Source organism: Armigeres subalbatus, chromosome 3 (genome assembly GCF_024139115.2).
Source record: "Armigeres subalbatus isolate Guangzhou_Male chromosome 3, GZ_Asu_2, whole genome shotgun sequence".
NCBI classification, from domain to species: Eukaryota; Metazoa; Arthropoda; class Insecta; order Diptera; family Culicidae; genus Armigeres; species Armigeres subalbatus.
Window position 1 is genome coordinate 188,701,365 of NC_085141.1, and position 17,798 is coordinate 188,719,162.

The following is a 17,798-nucleotide window of genomic DNA, read 5'->3' on the forward strand; positions in this document are numbered from 1 at the left end:
TGGATGCCCACTGCGGGACGTTAAAATCGTCATCGGCGACATGAACGCTCAGGTATGAAGGGAGGAAATGTATAGACCGGTCATCGGACCGGAAAGTCTGCATACCGTATCGAACGACAACGTCCAATGATGCATAAATTGTGCAGCCTCCCGCGGAATGGTAGTCCGAAGCACTTTCTTCCCCCCGCAAGAATATCTACAAGGCCACATGGAAATCACTTAATCAAGAAACGGAAAGCCAAATCGACCACGTTCTAATAGACGGTAAATTCTTCTCCGACATTACGAACGTACGCACTTACCGCAGTGCGAATATTGAATCCGACCGTTGCAGTATGTCTGCGCTCAAAACTCTCGATCGACGGTGTACAACACGCGTCGGAGTCGTGGCACTCCTAATGGAAGAGCTGCTAGGCGCAGCGTCTCTTGAAGATGGTTGGAGAGATATTCGATCCGTCATTGGTAGCAACGCAACCGCCGCACTTGGCATGGTGCCCTCGGATCAGAGAAACGACTGGTATGACGGCAAATGTGAGCAGTTAGTTGAGGAGAAGAATACAGCATGGGCGAGATTGCTGCAACATCGCACGAGGGCGAACGAGGCACGATACCATCGGGCGCGGAACAGACAAAACGATTTTTTGGAGGAAAAAGCGCCAGCAGGAAGATCGAGACCGTGAAGAGACGAAGCAACTGTACCGCGCTAATAACGCACGAAAGTTCTATGAGAAGTTAAACCGTTCCCATAAGGGCCACGTGCCACAGCCACAACGATATGTGTACGGACATAAACGGGAACCTTCTTACGAACGAGCGTGAGGTGATTCAAAGGTGGCGACAGCACTACGAAGAACACCTGAATGGCGATATGGCGGTGGCGGTATGGTAATGAACCTAAGAGCACGTGCGCAGGACATACGATTTCCGGCTCCGCATCTCCAGGAAATCCAGGAGGAGATCGGCCGGCTGAAAAACAACAAAGCCCCTGTAGTTGACCAACTACCAGAAGAGCTGTTTAAACACGGTGCTGAGGCACTGGCTAGAGCGCTGCACTGGGTAATTACCAAGGTTTGGGAGGATGAGGTTCTGCCGCAGGAGTGGATGGAAGGTGTCGTGTGTCCCATCTACAGAAAGGTCGATAAGCTGAACTGCAGCAACTACCGCGCAATCACATTGCTGAACGCCGCCTATAAGGTACTCTCCCAAATTTTATGCCGCCGACTAACACCAATCGCAAGAGAGTTCGTGGGGCAGTACCAGGCGAGATTTATGGCGTGCCCACACATCATCTATTTATCGACTTTAAAGCCGCATATGATTCAATCGATCGGGACCAGCTATGGCAGCTAATGCACGAAAACGGATTTCCGGAAAAACTGATAGGGTTGATCAATGCGACGATGGATCGGGTGATGTGCGTAGTTCGAGTTTCAGGAGCGTTCTCGAGTCCCTTCAAAACGCGCAAGGTGATGGTGTTTCGTGTCTGCTATTCAACATTGCTTTAAAAGGGGTAATTCGAACAGCAGGGATGAACACGAGTGGTACAATTTTCAATAAGTTCATCCAGCTATTTGGCTCCGCCGACGACATAGATATTATGGCACGTAACTTTGAAAAGATGGAGGAAGCCTTCATCAGACTGAAGAGGGAAGCTAAGCGGATAAGACTAGTTATCAACACGTCGAAGACGAAGTATATGATAGGAAGAGGTTCAAGAGAGATAATGCGAGCCACCCACGACGAGTTTGCAGCGGTGGTAACGAAATCGAGGTGGTAGAAGAATTTGTGTACTGGGGGTCATTGGTGACTGCCGAAAATGATACCAGCAGAGAAATTCGGAGACGCATAGTGGCTGGAAATCCACAATTAGACTTAAGCTATCAGTACACTGTTTGTCATAATGACAAATATTTGTTTAGTCAGCCTGATATCCATGTCGAATTCTGGTCAGTCTGATAGATATCCGGATAAACTTGACAAATATTTGTCATCATGACAAACAGTATACTGAGGGCTTTAGACTCACTCAATTAGACTCATTAGACCGGTAGTCCTCTACGGACACCAGACCTGGACAATGCTTGTGGAAGACCAACGCGCACTGGAAGTTTTCGAAAGGATAGTGCTGCGTATCGAACCACGAGTTGCATCAGCTGCTGGGAGAACCATCCATCGTTCACACCGCGAAAATCGGACGACTGCGGTGGGCCGGACACGTAGCCAGAATGTCGGACAGCCCTACCAGCACAATCCAGACGGATTCGGTTGCAGCAACTCAAATGTTACTTAATTCGATTGCATATGGGTCACAAAAACAATTTCCTATTATGCACCCCCAGGGAGTCTACTATAGAGCAAATTCAGTCAGATTTTAAAATGTTAATTTCAAGTTCAACGAATAACGTCGTGCTTTGAATGTTTTATGTATGTATGTGAAGGGGGATGCCAAACTTGATATTAGATATCACGCGAATTTAATATGTAGAAAATTTCCACTCCTTATGGCAGGAGGAGCAAAATTGGGCATACTACACTACCTCTTCGGATTGCCAATAAAAATCAAGGTGGGTATAATTCTTAGATAAGAATGCCAAAGACATGAGGATTACTTGCCCATCTTTACCGTAGCAAGGAAATATAAATGAAGTATTGATTTAGTACTAAAGGTGAGGTCCCCGACTCAGCGATACCCCACATACGGGAGCATCAATAAATTACGTAACCCAGGGGAAGGGGGAGTGCTGTTTAAAGTATGATGATCCATACCAAATTTTCAGATGCTTTATACAATAAGTGTGGGGGGAAGGGGATTGAAAATGGCCAATTTTTGCGTTACGTAATTAATGGATCTTCCCTTAAGTACCACGGAGTTTGATAATTGGTTGGGTTAGGATTTGTCTGAGGCTGTGTGGCAATGTGACCAGGGATAACTTACCCGTAACAGTTAAAGCCTTGTAGTAACGATTTGCTACTGAACTAACGTGAATTAATCTCTTGTTTCAGGTGCGCAAAAGTCTGGAAACTTTGTCAATCCTTCTGCACGATTCTACCAAGAAGTATGGTATAACGCTAAGCAACACCGGGGGCGTAGCCAGCTCTGCGGACAGTACGATACTCGAATCCACATCCGACTACGGGGCGTAGCAAGTAATCGTAGACTCTGACACACTAATTGTAGGTGGGAATATGTGATGTAGTAGCAGCAGCAGCTAGTAGGGATTTTTTATCATTAATTTATTACCGTGATATTTAGTTCAGTAAGTATTTATTCACAAGGTAAGCTATGTTCGCATTTAAAGTAAATGTTAAATACCGTGGGACAGACGTTCCAACAGTTCAGTGGTGTGCGCAGGATCGGTCACAGGAGATAATTAGTTAAAAATGTAAAAGACAGCTTATTGAAACTTTGAAACAAACTAAGTCAAAAACGTGTCTGAGGAAGCCATGTTTCCTCTACTCTACGGTTGTAGTTGGGTTTATTGATTAGAGTAGGTTTTCCTGCCCCCAGCCTAGCTGGATACACGTAATCTTATGTTTAACTTTCATAGATGTTTCGGAATAATGTTTCCTAAGCTTCCTTATGGTACCAATACGAACTAGTCAAAAAAAGAAGCAAAATTTGGACATAGTCCATCGGGTCAATGATACAATTTAGGTCGATTTTAGAGCACATTTTCGTGAGCAACTTTTTCTATAAAAATTGTGATTTCGGCGAGTTTACTTCGGTTTTCTAAATTTAAACTACATAATGTATTGAAAAGTTTTTCACCTCCAAATACCAAAATACAGTTTTGATTATTACCTACTATACTTTTTGGTATGTTGTTATTTCTGTATACATTTTCTTTATAAAATTGTGACTGTCGCGTAACCTCCGTTATTTATCCTCTTTTTGTTAACATTGTTAAGCAAACAGGACTTGTTTCAAGAAAAATAACAAAGAAATTTTGAAACTCATGAAACGCCACTTTTTTGTTGATGAAATAGGTACATATATAGTCTGTGATACATAGAAATCCGGTTGATGGAGAAATCAAAATAATTAACTAAACAACAGAAGCAATTAACAGTTTTGTGAAAAAGCATTTCAGTGACCAGGAAAGCTAAAGACAAATTTTCTAGTAATTCGCGTTCGGTTTGACTTGTTATTAGTTTTTTCGGGTTGGACATGTTTTGTTTCCTGCTTAGATTAAGGCATAATTAGGAATACAATGGAAAGGACTTGGATAGAAAAAAAAACGCCGCTTTTATTGCAAATTTATCCGAAAATCCAAAATAAGACGTTCCTAAAAAGGGCCTATCCCGTTCCATTCTCTTAGGCCCAAGCCAGAGTAAACGCGACGAGCGATGCGACGCGACGCGACTCACGTAAATCATTATTATCAACAGGCTGTCAAATTAAACTGTCGCGTCGCGTCGCATCGCACGTCGCGTTTACTCTGGTTTGCCCCTTACTCAGTATCTTTCTCTATGCTTCTCATGTTAGCAATCGATAGAATTGGAAATTGAGTCCCATACCGTTCCCATCTTCTACACGGTGTCCTGTAGGGCTGCGAAATGGTGAGTTGACATCTGAGAAGGAGCGACCTACACAGCTCTGGTCCTCACAAGTTCCAATCTCACGCTTCCACGGATCTTCCGCTGACAATTGACCGCCAGCTAAGGGTTGCGTACTTAGCTGGTAGTGCAGCCTGGGCACTGTTGTCTTTCTGACATCAGCTAGAGTGAGTGGGTGCGACCAACGGGACCATCGTCCCTAACCCCTAATCCCAAGGCGTTAAGCAACCCGTGCCGAGGGTATGCATGGCCAGGGGTGTGAAATAATAAGCTAGGCCTTTAACGGAGCCTGTGGGGTACCTGGGCACCCTCCACAGTAATTGTCCCTTACCGCGTCATGTTGGGCTCTGGCGTGATGGACCTCTTTTCCCGAGCAACTCGTGGGACCAAGATGGAAAACCAAGTCAATTCTTCAATTAGTGGTAGCAGTGTAGGCGACAACCCCTTCGCAAGAGGTGGGTTGTTCAGGTCTCCGCCCAGAGGCAATAGTCGGCAGTTCAGTGCGCAGTGCCAGCGTGAGTCACTTATCCGTCTCCCAGGCTCCACCGGTAGAGGTTATAGACGGCCCATGGTTTGTGAAGGCGATGAACCGAAAACGCGATGGGCTTTCGGCCTTCGAGGAGGCGACGGAACAGCTGGACGCCATCATCGACTTTGCGTCATCGAAGCATAATATCAGTAAGGAACTCAAGAGGAGCTTGTTGAAACTTCGAAAGTCGATGCTGGACGCCAAGCTGGAGAGGGCGGTCGGGACGGCCAAGTGTAAACCCGTGGAATCCGTGGAGTCGAGGTCTACCCAGACTGAGGCCCTAGGATTCGCGGACTCGGGCAAGGTCGAATTGACCGAGGGCGTGCCAGCGGAGACGGTGGTGCCAAAGTCTACCCAGACTGAGGCTCAAGTATTTGCGGGCACGTCAGAGGTGACTGCTCCAACGGAGCAGACACAAAAAGGGATACAGTCTCCAGGGGATGAGCTCCCTGGGGCCGCTCCAAAACGCGGAGGGTTACTACCCCGAACAAGGGCAGTGGGGTTGGGAAGCTGAACCCCGGCCACGTACCTCCAAAACCGGGGGAGGAAGGACCTGGAAAGGTCCGTCCACCCAGGAAAGACGGTGGTAAGGGGTTATGGCAGGCTGAGAGCTCTCAGCCGCACCAGACCAGGGAAATAGAGGGTGATGACGCCTCCTGGACCTTGGCCAAGAACAAGAGGAAACCGAAGACGTCAAGGGCCGAAAAGAAGGCCCAGGCGAATGAGGGTAGCAAGAAGTCTAGGGTAGGCGCCAATCGCTCCAGGGGCGATGCCCTAGTCATCAAAACGAACGAGGCTAAGTACTCGGACGTCTTGAAGGCGATGAGGAGTGACGTCAAGCTCGGTGAACTCGGCGCCGACGTACATCGAATGAGACGTACCCGGATGGGCGAGATGATCCTCGAGCTGAAGCGGGGCGTCTCGCAAAAGGGCGCCGCCTACAAGAAGTTGGCGGAGGAAGTCCTAGGCGAGACGGTCAAGGTGAGGGCACTTACGACGGAGGTGAATCTAAGGGTTAAAGACCTGGACGAGATCACCGAAGTCGAAGAGCTCGTCACGGCACTGCGGCGATAGTATGAAGTGGAGACGCCCACCGCAGCCGTTCGGCAACGAAAAGGTCCGGCAGGGACGCAGGTAGCATTGGTTCGGCTATCTGCAGCGGAGTCCTCCAAGGTAGTCAAGTTAGGGAGCGTCAAGGTGGGATGGTCGGTATGCCCTGTGGGCATATGCGAGCAACCTGAAGTTTGCTTCAAGTGCCTGGAACCGGGGCACAAGCATTGGGACTGCAAAGGCCCTGACAGAAGCAATCTCTGCCGACGCTGCGGATTGGAGGAACATAAGGCACAAGGAAACTTCGAAGCTCTGATATCGTAGTAGGCTGCCGGAACTTACGGATGTCCTTAATCTTTGCTTCGTCCACGTGAAAGCCGTCTCCGTCCAGTTCATGACCGAGAAATTTGAGGTGTGTTTTCTCGTATTCGCATTTCACTACATTGAGAGTCAACTTATTGTCGCTTAGTATTTTCAATACTTTGACGGTACTTAGGCGAAGCTCTTCTAGCGAATCCGCAAAAATAAGTATATCATCTATTCATTTATTTAGTTAACATCGAGGCCACATCTCTCCATCCTCGGATACGCCCCACGCTCGCCAAGTCGTTCTGCACCTGGTCTGCCCATCTCGCTCGCTGCGCTCCACGCCGTCTCGTACCTGCCGGATCGGAAGCGAACACCATCTTTGCAGGGTTGCTGTCCGGCATTCTTGCAACATGTCCTGCCCATCGTACCCTTCCGGCTTTAGCTACCTTCTGGATACTGGGTTCGCCGCAGAGTTGGGCGAGCTCATGGTTCATTCTTCTCCGCCACACCGTCTTCTTGCACACCGCCAAAGATGGTCCTAAGCACCCGTCTCTCGAATACTCCGAGTGCTTGCAAGCCCTCCTCGAGCATTGTCCATGTTTCATGTCCGTAGAGGACAACCGGTCTTATAAGCGTCTTGTACATGACACATTTGGTGCGGTGGCGAATCTTTTTCGACCGCAGTTTCTTCTGGAGCCCGTAGTAGGCCCGACTTCCACTAATGATGCGCCTTCGTATTTCACGACTAACGTTGTTGTCAGCCGTTAGCAAGGATCCGAGGTAGACGAATTCCTCGACCACCTCGAAGGTATCCCCGTCTATCGTAACACTGCTTCCCAGGCGGGCCCTGTCGCGCTCGGTTCCGCCCACAAGCATGTACTTTGTCTTTGACGCATTCACCACCAGTCCAACTTTTGTTGCTTCACGTTTCAGGCGGGTGTACAGTTCTGCCACCTTTGCAAATGTTCGGCCGACAATGTCCATGTCATCCGCGAAGCAAATAAATTGACTGGATCTGTTGAAAATCGTACCCCGGCTGTTACACCCGGCTCTTCGCATGACACCTTCTAGCGCAATGTTGAACAACAGGCACGAAAGTCCATCACCTTGTCTTAGTCCCCGGCGCGATTCGAACGAACTGGAGTGTTCGCCCGAAATCTTCACACAGTTTTGCACACCATCCACCGTTGCTTTGATCAGTCTGGTAAGCTTCGCAGGGAAGCTGTTCTCGTCCATAATTTTCCATAGCTCTACGCGGTCTATAATGTCGTATGCCGCCTTGAAATCAACGAATAGATGGTGCGTTGGGACCCGGTATTCACGGCATTTTTGAAGGATTTGCCGTACAGTAAAGATCTGGTCCGTTATCGAGCGGCCGTCAACGAAGCCGGCTTGCTAACTTCCCACGAACTCGTTCACTAATGGTGACAGACGACGGAAGATGATCTGGGATATCACTTTGTAGGCGGCATTAAGGATGGTGATCGCTCGAAAGTTCTCACACTCCAGTTTGTCGCCTTTCTTGTAGATGGGGCATATAACCCCTTCCTTCCACTCCTCCGGTAGCTGTTCGGTTTCCCAGATTCTGACTATCAGTTTGTGCAGGCAAGTGGCCAGCTTTTCCGGGCCCATCTTGATGAGCTCAGCTCCGATACCATCCTTACCAGCTGATTTATTGATCTTTAGCTGTTGAATGGCATCCTTAACTTCCCTCAAGGTGGGGGCTGGTTGGCTTCCATCGTCCGCTGAACTGACGTTGTCATCTCCTCCGCTGCCTTGACTTTCACTGCCTGTACTCTCAGCGCCATTCAGATGTTCCTCGTAGTGCTGCTTCCACCTTTCGATCACCACACGTTCGTCTGTCAAGATGCTCCCATCCTTATCCCGGCACATTTCGGCTCGCGGCACGAAGCCTTTGCGGGATGCGTTGAGCTTCTGATAGAACCTGCGTGTATCTTGAGAACAGCACAGCTGTTCCATCTCCTCGCACTCCGCTTCTTCCAGGCGGCGTTTCTTCTCCTGAAAAAGGCGGGTCTGCTGTCTCCGCTTCCGTCTATAACGTTCCACGTTCTGCCGGGTACCTTGCTGCAGCGCGACCACCCGCGCTGCGTCCTTCTCCTCCAGAATCTGTCTGCACTCTTCGTCGAACCAATCGTTCCGTCGACTTCGACCCATATACCCGACATTGTTCTCCGCTGCGTCGTTAATGGCTGCTTTAACTGTATTCCAGCAGTCCTCAAGAGGGGCCCCATCGAGCTCACCCTCTTCCGGCAACGCTGCCTCGAGATGCTGCGCGTATGCAGTGGCGACATCAGGTTGCTTCAGTCGCTCTAGGTCCTGAAGTCGCTCTAGGTTGCTCTAGGCAGTGTTGTAAAATGTCATTTGCATTCGTTTGCATAATTTTCCCAGAACTTTTTTCAGTAGTTAGCTATCAACTATCAAGTATGATGAACTTATAGCGCTTAAATGTGGCTACAACTTTGTCTAACAAGACATTGCTGTAAATATGTAATCTGGGACGTGGGAGGCAAAATGTCATTCAAATGACATTATGTCAAATGACACGTGACATTTTGGAGAGATTTCACTCTCTAGCCTCAGATGTTATATTTAGAGCAATGTACCTTTGGACAACAATATAGCATTACTCAAGCGTTATGCGTACATCTAAAATTTGAAAGTAAATTTGGCTTCTGAAGAAAGTTATGAACAAATGAGTCAAATGACATGCAGATAACATTTTACAAGCCTGGCTCTAGGTCCATATCATCTATGTAGACGATAATGTTATCCACGCCTTCAAGCAGCCGACACATTTCGCGCTGAAAATTTCGGGCGCGCAATTGACACCAAACATCAGTCGGGTGAACCTATACATTCCGGTCTCCGTAAGGAATGTTGTTAAATCTCGTGATTCTTTTGCGAGTTCGAGATGATAAAAAGCGTTATTCAGGTCCAATTTGGTGAAAAATCTAGATCCATTTAATCGGATCTTCATTTCATCCAACAAAGGAAGGCGATAATATTCTCGTTTGATGGCTTTATTGGGTGACCGCATATTCACCACCAAACGAAAACCATTTTTACCTTTCGGCACGGGGGACAGCCTTATCCAATCAGGTGCCGTTCTAACACGCTCTATGATCCCTTTTGCCTCAATTTTGTCCAATCGTTGTCTCGCCCCTTCTCGGTAAGCGGCGGGGACATTATAATAGGCATTTTTCTCTGGAGGAACCGCCTTATCCACACTAAACTTTACTTTTATTCCAGGTACTTTTGGGAATACTTTCGTAAAAGATGAATCTTCGCAATTGTTGACTGCGAAACCGACCTCCAAAAGTCGCATTTCATTCGCTGTTACTCTCCCAAGAAGAGATCGGCGACCTGCTTTGATGACAAGGAATTCAGCGGAAACTTTTGGTTTCGAGCCTCCAGCCACTTCAACTAGGGCTCTGAAAGCATGGTGCACCGCCATGGGTGTTCTGACTGCGTGTGCTCGAAGCTATTGATTTTCTGGAAGGCTTATTGGCCGTAGATGAGCTAATCCGTTACGTGATTGCTCGGATAGCTTTTCCCAATCGGATCCGCCTATGATGTTCACATCGGATCCGGAATCGATCAAAAAGGTAATTGGTTTAGATGACCCGACATGGTAATCTACTAAAACATCTTCGATTGTGATAGAATTGATACCCTGTAATGAACGTGTGACGGTTTCTGACAAAATGTGTAAATATCTAGTTCATCTGTTTTATTTCTCAATTTTGTGTATCAAATTATCGTACCTGCTGGACATTGTCATCCTCATTCTGATGAAATGCTTCACTTTCGTTTGTTCTTTTGGTTTTCTTGGACGTGGTTGATGCGCCTTTTTCGACAAGCCGCCGCGAAATGACCAATAGGTATTGCCGCAATTGTTGCACCGCTTGTTTACGGCAGGGCATTGGTGTCCAGCATTAGATAACCTGTTGCACTTTGCACATCATGATCGCCGACCCTGTCCATATCTGTTTGGTTTCGAATTCGGTTCCGTTAACCTGGCCTGATGTCGCGCAACCTGTGTTGTTGTTTGAAACTGCTGCCTCGTTGCACTGAATAAGCAGTTTGATCACGGTTTTGGTTTGAGTTGCTTTGTGCTTCATATGCCTCATCTCTGGTTGCGGACTGTACTATATAGTTTGTTTCATGTCCGAATGTACGAGCGATTTTTGCCAACTCTTTATTACGCATACCTTTCAACAATTGGGTGCGTACGAATCGCTCTTGGTCCTCAGTGCTGTAGCCACATAATCTGACCTTGTCCGTTAGCCGAGAAAGAAAAGCGATAACGGATTCGCCCTTCTCCTGATACATGGCTGTGAAAGCTTCGTGTTTGGAAGAAGTGTCAGTCATCGATTCCAAATGTGTGTCGACATTTTTGGCGAATGTGGAATAGCAGCTCGAATTGTCCAAATTTGGTCTCAGTTTAGCAGCCTAAACGATGCTTTGAAGTTCCGTACCTATGGATAAGAAGAGCAGCTTGGCACACCATACAGGATCTGAAGTGTTAGATAGCGAAACCGCTATTTCGAAGTTTTCAAAGAAGCGCTGCCAAGCTTCCCACAGTTTATTGGCTGGTTAATCTTTGGGGAAAGGTGGGATCTGCTCCCAACGAATATTCGGTGTAGAGCGATTAGCTGTTCTTTTCTCTTCCAAAGTTCCCCAGCATTTCATAGTAGCCTGTTGGTGCTGAAGCACAGTGTTGTGCGCGTTAATTCTGTTGACGATTTATGTATCTCTTAGAGACGATTCCAGGGATCTTACGAGCTGTGCCATCATATTTCCCAAGTTGGACATTCTCTGACTTAGGTTTGAATTATCAGCTTCTGTCACAATCGTGTCATCTGTTCCATCATCGAATGGGTACTCTTCACCTACCATTTCAACGCTTTCTGGAACATCAGTTGTTTCCAGAGAACCTACGTCATCCGCTTCGACTACCTCTACGGCACCGAGATCAGAGGATAGCAGTTCGTCGGAATAGATCGAGACTTCTGATGGAGCTCGCACATACTTTCCGTGGGTCGACATATCGTTGCGTAATCTAGAGAGGATGCATTCAGACAACAGAAAAGCGCGTTAGTTCGATCCGTATTACACATCTACTTAATAGTGCGCCTTTGTAACTATTTTAAGCGGAAGTCTCATCACGCTTTACATTTCTACTACCAGATGGTTTAGAGCGTAATTATCAATTGATGTCCCATCTCATTGATAACTATCTCATTCTAGCCACATCTTGATAGTGATGCTGGTTTACTGCAGACGTCACATTGCTTCGTTCAACATAATTTTTGATTACCAGTAGATGTCCCGTCTTACTGTTCGATTTTGGTGCATTATTTCTGGATAATCGTTTTTTTTTGTGGATGTCCCATCACACCAAATAATTCACATGACTTGCTTTTTTTGTCGTATCATTAGCCTACAGTAGACGTCCCATCTTACTGAATTGAATTATAACCAACTTACCAGTAGATGTCCCGTCTTACTGGTTGCCCTTGTTTCTATATATGTTTTTATTTCCGTTATTCGACAGTTGTCCCAGCCCGCCGAAGTAACCGTTTCGAGTTTCTAGAAAATCGTGAATATTTGTCATTCAACAACGGTTGTCCCAACACGTTTACCGCTTTTTCATCGATTTTATCATTCTGACAGTTATCACAACTCGTCTCAAATTCAATCATTTTCATACTAGTGGATGTCCCTTTCCACTTTTGGACGAGAAAAAAAATAAATCTCACGTGGTAATATAAACGATGCTACTGATTCAAAGCGAAATTTTAAATTTACTTTTTTCTTTGGTTCATTTGTTATCGTCATTTGAGACAAACCTGGCAGGATCGCCAATGTGGAGTCCCGCTGGCAGCTTCAGCGGGATGACCAGCCGAATAATCGGCGGCGTCATTGGGAATTACACGGAGCTACTTACCTATGCGTGCGTGTCCGGTGACGGTTGGTGAACGAAGAGGACTGTTGCTAGGCTGCCACGTTGTCGAGCTCTGTGATGGCAATGGTTACTATCATGGCATATGATTCGATGCGTATGCGTATGGCGCATCTTTTGCATCAGACAACACATGTCCCACACTCCGTATTGACACTTTCGATGATTAGGCAGAATACCATACGAATACCATAGATGCAACCGGACCGAAATCTTACTTAAGGCTCCGAAGGGTCCCGTTTCGCAGTGATATGTTGACATGAAATAGTAATTTATGCACTTGCTTTTCTAATCCACGAGAATACTTAAATTTACTAATGATATTGCTTATTCACGCTTGCTTATTAAAATATGTGGCAAGTCAATTCATTCACCTATCAGATTAGAACGAGCTCAGTGCAATTAAATTTTAAAGGGAATACTTATCTGCAATTCACAGAAAATGTGGAAATTGTCCTTGCAGTCATCATGTTGTAAACGCAGAATTCCTTGATTGACTGTGGTTGTAGGTAGTATTAGTTATAAGTACCATCGCTGATACAGGAACTATGAGATTTTCTTGAACCAATTCTTCATCATTGGTCATCTGGAAAGAGGTAGATAAAAGAATTGGGCCGCTTCCACTCGCCGGCCCACAAAACATTAGTAATTAATATTACCATATGTGTCTCGAGCAATAATAATGTTCAAAAATATACGAACTACGAGCGGTAACTATAGAATACTGCAGAAAAAATATTTCGAGAAGGCAGAAATAGCGTTCAGGCCAGGGTTTGCAGAAATCGCTCTCAATAGATACAAACACAAACAGACACAAAAATACAGTTGTTATTATTCTGACTTATTAATGGTTATAATACATGCATATCTGCTATTTAACTCAACTAAAAACATATCTCGCGCTTAGTTTCATAGGGGCGTAACTGTATAGATCGATTTCTCATCGTCGATGTTTTCTTTTTATTATTGTATCGAATTGCGCTAGTTTGTCGATTATTTAATGGTTTGGTGTGATAAAGGGTGATTGTATCTTGCACCAGAATCAATAATCACGGTTGTAGCTTTTGAAACGATTGAGTTATTACCAAAATATAAAATCGATTAAGAGAAATCGATCTATACAGTTACGCCCCTATGAAACTAAGCGCGAGATATCCTCAATACTTACGGGAACCGTCATCAGCTAACACGCGTTCACACCACACCAATCCAGCGCAGCACCGTCGAACAGCGCACCGCACGATAGAACCAGCGAACACGCACTGAGCCACTAAAAGAGAGAAAAAGCGTCATAGCTACTGGAACTGCACTACAAAGATTGATGCGGGACAACCATACCCAACGCGACAGTGCAGCGAAGTACCGAATCGGGGACGGCCTACACTATACCATTACTCCGCAGAGCCTACACCCTCTCCTGCGCTATGCGACGCTGAAAACAACCTCCTAACCTTTGATGACCAATAAATAAAAATAATTAAACTAATTACACTAAGTCTAGCATTTTTGGTCGATCCCGGCTGACAACCGCGTTAACCAATGTGCTCCATGAGTGCTGATCTTTCAGCACGGTGCGTTATGCACCGCATCGGAAAATTAAACTTAAAGAAAATTAAACTTGAGCTTAAAGTTCCTGGACTGTATCAGCTCCAAGCAGGCACTGATGATCACCTTCAACGACATAGAATTTATTTCGCAAATGCTTCGTTCGAACCTGCCAAAATGATGGCTTTGAATGTTCCGACGAGCTTTAACGGGGTATTCGATGCATACGCTCTCAGGACTCTGTCCGGTTGACCTTGATCCGTGACTTGCACTCCTGCTTCGTGATATTCATTCACTGTCATAAGACGAGTTTAGTACAATTCCATTTAATTCCACCACTTCGTATTACTTTGATATACCGTGCTGTGCCCTTATTCCAATCAGCGTCTAATTCCGTTCACGCAAGACAAAATAATAAATAATGAAGAATTTTTGTATAAAAATAACAGAAACATATTTTTATACTTTTCTTCGGTTATTTATATATGCGTGAAATGAAATGAAAAGCAGCGCCATTTTGACTGTTTTCATTAACCCACTTGCTAAGAACATCTGTCATAATATTCAAGCATTTTTAGGTGAAAATTTGCCCTTAATTTGAAACAAAACTGCATAACAAGATATAACAGGTAACATTGCAGTGTATTACCTAATCGTTGTCTGTATTTTGCCGATATAAAATGCTGAAAAGTGAAAAATATCTTGACCGGAATAAGGGTAGGGTATGATGGGGCAAGATGGGTCGCCTAAGGCAAATCCTGAATATCTCAAAACAGAAACATGTTAATTCAACTTTTCAACATGGATCTATAAAAATAGCTCATAATCTGTAAGCCAGGGGTATGAAATAACAAAAAATTCACTTTTTATTCCATTTCGAGTCATTAAAGTAGAAGTCTATTTTTCTGTCAATCAAAAAATGGCGGGGTAAGATGGGTCAAACAGCGGGGCAAGATGGGTCACCTTTAAATACTGCAATTAATATTGTTTTTATTCCCAATATTGGATTACACACAGATAGATAGCTTTATTGCCAATGATTATATTGAATAAAAATAATGTTTAAGCCTTGGATGATGACATGGCTCTACATTTAAAAATGTCTGCAAATTCTTATGAAAACAAGCCGTCTAAGTATAGCTTTCTTAAAAACAAAAAAATAGACATTTTCAATAAACAAATTAACATCATTATGTCAAAAGTAACCTTAAAATGATTAAACCAGCAATGGAAAATATGTTTTGAATACGAACTATGCCCTTCAGTATGCGCTGACCCATCTTGCCCCATTTGTAAGTTCACGTTAGAATGTCTAATTTTCGATCAAATTTATTTATTTCAACGCAGTTAGTATAACATCACCTACATTACTTATAATACGTTCACTATGTTACTAAAAATGTTTAAATTTCACATTGCTCGACGAGATTACACATTTTGTAGAAAGTGTGTTTCGCATAAGAAACAATGATGAAAAATATTTTACCTTGCCATACTCTACCAAAATAAAATTTTATCATCAAATCGAGTGATAATAAAGTAGAACCAAATTATTCCTCCTACAAAGTCATAATCACCACATTAAAATGTACACGATGCCCAAAAACGGCCCTGACCCATCATACCCCGTGACCCATCTTGCCCCGCCTAACCCTTCATCTAAATCAACTTGTTCCTTATTCCGTTCTATGGGTCTGGAGGATGGATTCCGAAAATTCCATTCGTGAGAATATAATCTATGAGTTAGCAAAGGTACATCGTACATTAATGAAGCCATGAAGAATGATAAACTTTAGAAATTCTATCCTGCAAGCAGTCAGACCGAAAGGAACTCCGTTAATGACTCTACGCAAAATGATTATGGGAACGTTTTTCAATTCATGCCGGGGAAACGCAGTTTTTTTTCAGTTGTTGGTGAATGGCGAATTGTCAATCCAACTCCAATCCAAATCCAATCCAAATCCAATCCAACTCCAATCCAAATCCAATCTAAATCCAATCCAAATCCAATCCAAATCCAATCCAAATCCAATCCAAATCCAATCCAAATCCAATCCAAATCCAATCCAAATCCAATCCAAATCCAATCCAAATCCAATCCAAATCCAATCCAAATCCAATCCAAATCCAAAACCAATCCAAATCCAATCCAAATCCAATCCAAATCCAATCCAAATCCAATCCAAATCCAATCCAAATCCAATCCAAATCCAATCCAAATCCAATCCAAATCCAATTCAAATTCAATCCAAATCCAATCCAAATCCAATCCCAATCCAAATCCAATCCAAATCCAATCCAAATCCAATCCAAATCCAATCCAAATCCAATCCAAATCCAATCCAAATCCAAATCCAATCCATATCAAATCCAAATCAAATCTAAATCCAATCTATATCCAATCAAAATCCAAGATTTTGAGATACTTAACCGAATTGGCAAACTTATTCAATCTGATGCCACCAAGCAGATGTATTGCAATCAACACAATCTTCAATTCAGTAATTTTTTTTTTCCACAACTTTTTAGATTACGAAAACTTTTCAAATCTCACCGACAAAGAGATATTCAACTCAACCTACTATCTTGAACAACAGCTCCGTCGATCAGATAAATTTAAGACTTAACAAATATTCATCTCATTGATTTTGATTTTCTCAACGACTCTGTAGAAGACAACTTTCCAAATCTTATAGATGTCAAGATATTCAACCGAACTGCCAATGTAACTGTCAATATAACGCGCTTCATAGCGGATGAGTTCCAAACATAACTGGTAACTGATCTTGAAATGGTAGACCTTCGTTTTTTATATTTCTCAATATTGTTTATTTTGCTCATTGAAACACAATCAATTTTTTTCTTTATCACTATTCTGTCAAGAATCTCTCTCGCCTATTGACACCCCTTATTTTTTTTATATGTGTGTAATTTTTTCATGACTTTTCTTAATTTTTTTTGCCATATTATTTTCTCGCGTTCTCTCTCTCTCTCTCTTTCTATTTGCCCTTAGCATATCATGGCTTATCTTTTTTTTTGCCGTTCTCTTTTCCAACTTAGGCTCACCTTTTTTTTTGCCTTTTGTATAGCATGGCTTACCATTATTTTTTGCCATTTTTTTCAGGCTTACCGGGCTTTTTGAGGCTTACCATTATTTTTTGCCATATCTTGTCTGGGGTTTACCTTTTTTTTTACCCTTCACCAATCATAGCTTATCTTGCCATGTTTTTTTACGTCGGAGGCTTACCATATTTTTTTGCCTCATTTAGCTTTTCTACTACTGCTGAACTCTCTTACCTTGTAGGGAGCAACGACTACGTCATTGTCGTAGCCAAGCAAATTCGTCTTCCGATTTGCTTCTTACCAACGAAAACAAGCGCGGAACACCGAAGGATAATTCGCATGTTCACGCCTCAAAAACAGAACACTGAATGATCGTTTATTTTCACCGTTCCTGTCAGCCTACTGAGATTGAATTTCAAATTTCTTCTCATTAGCTTCTTAGTATGCTGGCATTTAAAATGCCAACTACGATTGAATTTCAAATTCGTTATCATTTATTCTATTAATGTCATTTTTGAATATTTTTGTATATTTCATTATTTTTATCATGAAATAAGAAATACGTTCCACTTTATCCATCAATGTAACCAACAAATGCAAATGCATTTTTCGGACTCACTTTATTCCCCACAGCGTGGACAATATTAAAAAAGGGCTTCCGAAGAACAAAGAAATATAATCAATTTGAACGAAACAGCTATACGAAAAATTCCAAACAAACAGAGACATTGTTTTAGAAGTTCAGGTCAAAATTAAAGG

At 43.8% G+C, this 17,798-nt stretch overlaps 1 protein-coding gene across 11 annotated transcripts in view; it reads left to right on the forward strand.

Moving 5' to 3' along the window:
* Positions 1-3,596, forward strand: part of LOC134226839 (GRAM domain-containing protein 2B-like) — a 95,960-nt gene extending 92,364 nt beyond the window's left edge. For all 11 annotated transcript variants that reach the window (XM_062707861.1, XM_062707865.1, XM_062707863.1 and 8 more), the window contains one exon: positions 3,004-3,596. In XM_062707861.1, coding sequence (XP_062563845.1) covers positions 3,004-3,144 — 141 coding nt within the window. In that variant the 3' untranslated portion in view covers positions 3,145-3,596. The remainder of the gene's footprint in view (positions 1-3,003) is intronic.
* The last annotated feature ends 14,202 nt before the right edge of the window (positions 3,597-17,798 follow it).